Source organism: Chelonoidis abingdonii, chromosome 1, assembly GCF_003597395.2.
Source record: "Chelonoidis abingdonii isolate Lonesome George chromosome 1, CheloAbing_2.0, whole genome shotgun sequence".
Classification (NCBI taxonomy): domain Eukaryota; kingdom Metazoa; phylum Chordata; order Testudines; family Testudinidae; genus Chelonoidis; species Chelonoidis abingdonii.
Window position 1 is genome coordinate 369,908,899 of NC_133769.1, and position 2,472 is coordinate 369,911,370.

Consider the following 2,472-nt stretch of genomic DNA (forward strand, 5'->3'; position numbering starts at 1 on the left):
TTGTGAAGGCCAAGACTACAACAGGGTTCAAAAAAGAACTAGTTAAGTTCATGAAGGACAGGTCCATCAACAGCTATTAGCCAGGATGTGCAGGGATGATGTCCCTAGTGTCTGTTTGCCAGTAGTTGGGAATGAGCGATGCGGGATGGATCACTTGATGATTACCTGTTCTGTTCATTCTCTATGAGGCACCTACCGTTGGCCATTGTCAGAAGACAGGATACTGGACTAAATGGACCTTTGGTCTGACCCAGTGTAACCGTTCTTGTGTTCCTCATGCTCTTATCCTTTATGGATCATGAGCTGTATAAGTGGATTTGTATATACATTCTTCAGCCTGAAGTCTGTGTTATATTTCACTGTTCATTTCTGCTGCCCACCCAATTCTGAGTTTAATGAGAGGAACTGCTTCCTTGGGCAGAAGCAGGGAAGACATAGCTAGCTGACTCAAGTGAGCTCAGCACAGGTGTGAGGAGAAAGGGAGAGCCTGCATCAGCAAGAGGGAGAGAATTGAATAAAGAGCAGAATAACCAGGGAGGGGAAGAGGAAGCTGAGAAGTGGTAGAACCCAGGGAGGCAAGGTGAGGTATGTGTGAGTCTGACTGCACACACGCATGAGCACCGAACCCAGCAGGTCTCAGCTAGGAAGCCTGATGCCACTGAAAACAGCACCAGCCCAGGCCCCCCTGCCAGGAAAGAGACAGGCTTATGTTATGGATATTCATGCAGCGTGGTTCACACGCACTGCAGAGCGACACAGGGGATGGGGCCCTGCACGGGAATGAGGCTAAGAGCAGGTGTAGCTGCTGGATTCCTCCAGCATCACCCTGCTATGATGAACATCACTGAGACCATAGAACCTAGGACACCTGGTGCTGCTGGGCTCAGATTCCTCTGCCTTTATTCTTGCTTCCTCCAGGGACAGCAATGCCAAGTGCACAGGGTGCCGAGAGCAGCACCGAGCAGCTTCCATACAGAACCGGCCTTTCCCTTGGCTCGATCTCCCCTCCCTGATTTTATTGCGTCCTTATTCACAGGCATCGTGAGCTCCAGTGAACACAGCTGGAGAACCAGGGGCCGACCATGGCTACTGCCAACCTGACGCCTTCGAATCCGGCCACATTCCTGCTGCTGGGTATCCCAGGTCTGGAAGAAGTTCACGTCTGGATCTCGGTGCCCGTGTGCATGATGTACGTGGCAATCATTGTCTGGAACTGTGCTATTCTCCTCGTCATTACCACAGAGCCAGCCCTGCACCAACCCATGTGCTATTTCCTCTGCATGCTGGCAGCCATCGACCTGGGAGCATCCACCTGCACTCTGCCGAAATTGCTCTGCATCTTCTGGTTTCAGGCCAGGGAGATCAATGCCGGGGCCTGCCTGGCCCAGATGTTCTTCATTCACTCCCTCTCCATGATGGGGTCGGCTGTGCTGCTGGCCATGGCCCTCGATCGCTATGTGGCCATCTGTGCTCCCTTGCGCTACAGCTCCATCTTCACCGGTCGCCTCGTTGCCAAGCTGGGCGTGGCGGCCGTAGCCAGGGGGACACTACTCATGAGCCCCTACTCCTTTCTGATTAAGAGGCTGTCCTTCTGCCGGACCAACGTCATCCCGCACACCTACTGCGAGCACATGGCTGTGGTGAAGCTGGCCTGTGGAGACACCAGCATTATTCATGCCTACGGCCTCAGCATGACGTTGCTAGTCATAGGTGGGGACCTGCTGTTTATCGGTCTTTCCTATTTCCTGATTGTCCGGGCCATTCTGAGCCTCTCGTCCCAGGAGGCCCGGCTCAAGGCCTTTGGTACCTGCAGCTCCCACATCTGTGTCATGCTGATCTCCTACACCCCGGTCCTCTTTTCCTTCTTCACTCATCGCTTTGGCCACCACGTGGCTCCCCCTATCCACATCATCCTGGCCAACATCTACTTCCTGTTCCCACCCATTTTGAACCCCATTGTATATGGGGTGAGGACCAGGGAGATCCGGGAGCGGGTGCTCAGGGTGATCCTGCAGGACACAGGTACTTCGAAAAGTAGGCCGGACTGGGGCTCCCTCTTCCGAAGGCCACCCAGCCAGTTCCCCCAAGCAGAGATTCCTGTGCACATGGTGTCCCCTCCCCGGGGCTTTGTCTCAGCATCTGTAAAACAATAACCTCTGATGGCTCCTCGATAGTTTGCACCAGCCAGGAGGGGCCCAGATTCTGGCTGCGAGGCAGGGCTGCCCTGAGTTCTCCCAGCGCTGCAGACAGTGAACCTGTCTGGGACTCCAGGAGAGAAGCCATTGCCTCTGATTCCCACCGTGACCCAGAAAGAGCCGCAGGGCCATAAACACAGCATGGGAGATAGTATCCTGGAAAGCAGTGACTGAAAAGGACTTACAACAGCGTGGCCAAGCAACTCGACATGAGCTCCCAGTGCGATGCTGTGGAACAAAGGGCTAATGTGGCCTTTAGATGTATAAATCACAGAAG

At 54.1% G+C, this 2,472-nt stretch overlaps 1 protein-coding gene across 1 annotated transcript; it reads left to right on the forward strand.

Moving 5' to 3' along the window:
• The first annotated feature begins 1,082 nt into the window (after positions 1-1,082).
• On the forward strand, positions 1,083-2,153 carry LOC116836864 (olfactory receptor 52P1-like). Its single transcript, XM_032800839.1, has one exon. The coding sequence runs from the start codon at positions 1,083-1,085 to the stop codon at positions 2,151-2,153; it is 1,071 nt and encodes a 356-aa protein (XP_032656730.1).
• Positions 2,154-2,472: the final 319 nt, after the last annotated feature.